Below are 1,202 nucleotides of genomic sequence, written 5' to 3' on the forward strand. Positions count from 1 at the left end.
AATACCAATATATGATTCTGTAGATTTAAACAAATAACTATTTGTGTTGATCAGTCCTGCATTCATTTTCTGGTTTCATAAACATTCCTCTTCGACCTTTTTCTCGATACTGAGCTAAAAATAACATAATAATACAAGACAGCCCAGTAACATTTACTCTGTGTATGTAATGTACAGTACTAATCCCTATTTTTAATTTTGAAATTAGTTACTGTAAATCTGTTTGTTGACAAACTCTGTCCTTTCTTTCCTTTTTTCATCAAATCATTTAACAATAATAATAACAAACATTTTAATTCTAACTTTATTTTGTGTTTCAGCTAGCTGGTGTAAGTAGAAATATTATCTTACTGTAAGAATGATTTACTAATAGAGGACATACTTCAAATTATATCAATATCAGAATTAGCTAATTACATTGATGATATGAAAATAGATACTATGTAATGACCTCGGGCCTCGTTCTTTCTTCCTTTAGAGACTTGAAAACATCTTTTTATTCTGATCAGTCAGTTTTAGTAATGTGTCAATTTTATAAACCACTTCTCTTTTTGTCTATATTATTATTACTTGTTTGTTCTTGTTCGTTTATCAATTATGTCGAATATTATTTATACATAAACAAACAGCATTATGGGGCATAATCCTTTATTTTCTTTGTTATTTTAAGAAACTTCGTCTTACCACTTTTGTCTAGTAGTTCTAAAGTTGCATGCCTGTGCTTTAAAATAGCTTAAAACCGATTCGTCAGTTTAAATCAACAAAATTTAAAACCACAATCATTTACCTAATGTCAAAAATCGCAAACTCACAAAGCCACTTGTATGTATCTATGTTTCCTTTTTACAAACATACTTTCAGCCTTATCATCATTGAATGGATTTTCGATACATGTAAACAGAGAGAATGAAGAACCAGAACTATGTTATAAAGATGATATTATACGTTACACTACACCAGCAGTAAATAATATAGAGTGTAGTCAGGTTATAACTGGTCGTTATGTAAATATCAGTAATTTTCATACAAGTAGAAATGCCAGATTTTTAGACTTATGTGAAGTTGAGATTTATGGTAAGCTTCATGTCTAGAAAAGTATCATGGTATTACATTTCCTATCGATATCTCGCTTTTAGTAGTCCATTGTTCATGACAAAATACAAGGCACTCCTACAACGATTAACTCAGTCAATATAAAAAAT

The 1,202-nt window shown here is 29.3% G+C and overlaps 1 protein-coding gene across 1 annotated transcript in view; it reads left to right on the top strand.

Annotated features, from left to right (window-relative positions):
- Positions 1 to 1,202, top strand: part of LOTGIDRAFT_175985 (hypothetical protein) — a gene marked incomplete at both ends in the record, with an annotated part of 15,534 nt that overhangs the window by 8,948 nt on the left and 5,384 nt on the right. The window contains 2 exons of the mRNA XM_009064189.1: positions 321 to 329; positions 862 to 1,074. Of these exons, the coding sequence (XP_009062437.1) occupies positions 321 to 329; positions 862 to 1,074 (222 nt within the window). The remainder of the gene's footprint in view (positions 1 to 320; positions 330 to 861; positions 1,075 to 1,202) is intronic.

This window comes from Lottia gigantea (genome assembly GCF_000327385.1).
Source record: "Lottia gigantea unplaced genomic scaffold LOTGIsca_609, whole genome shotgun sequence".
NCBI classification, from domain to species: Eukaryota; Metazoa; Mollusca; class Gastropoda; family Lottiidae; genus Lottia; species Lottia gigantea.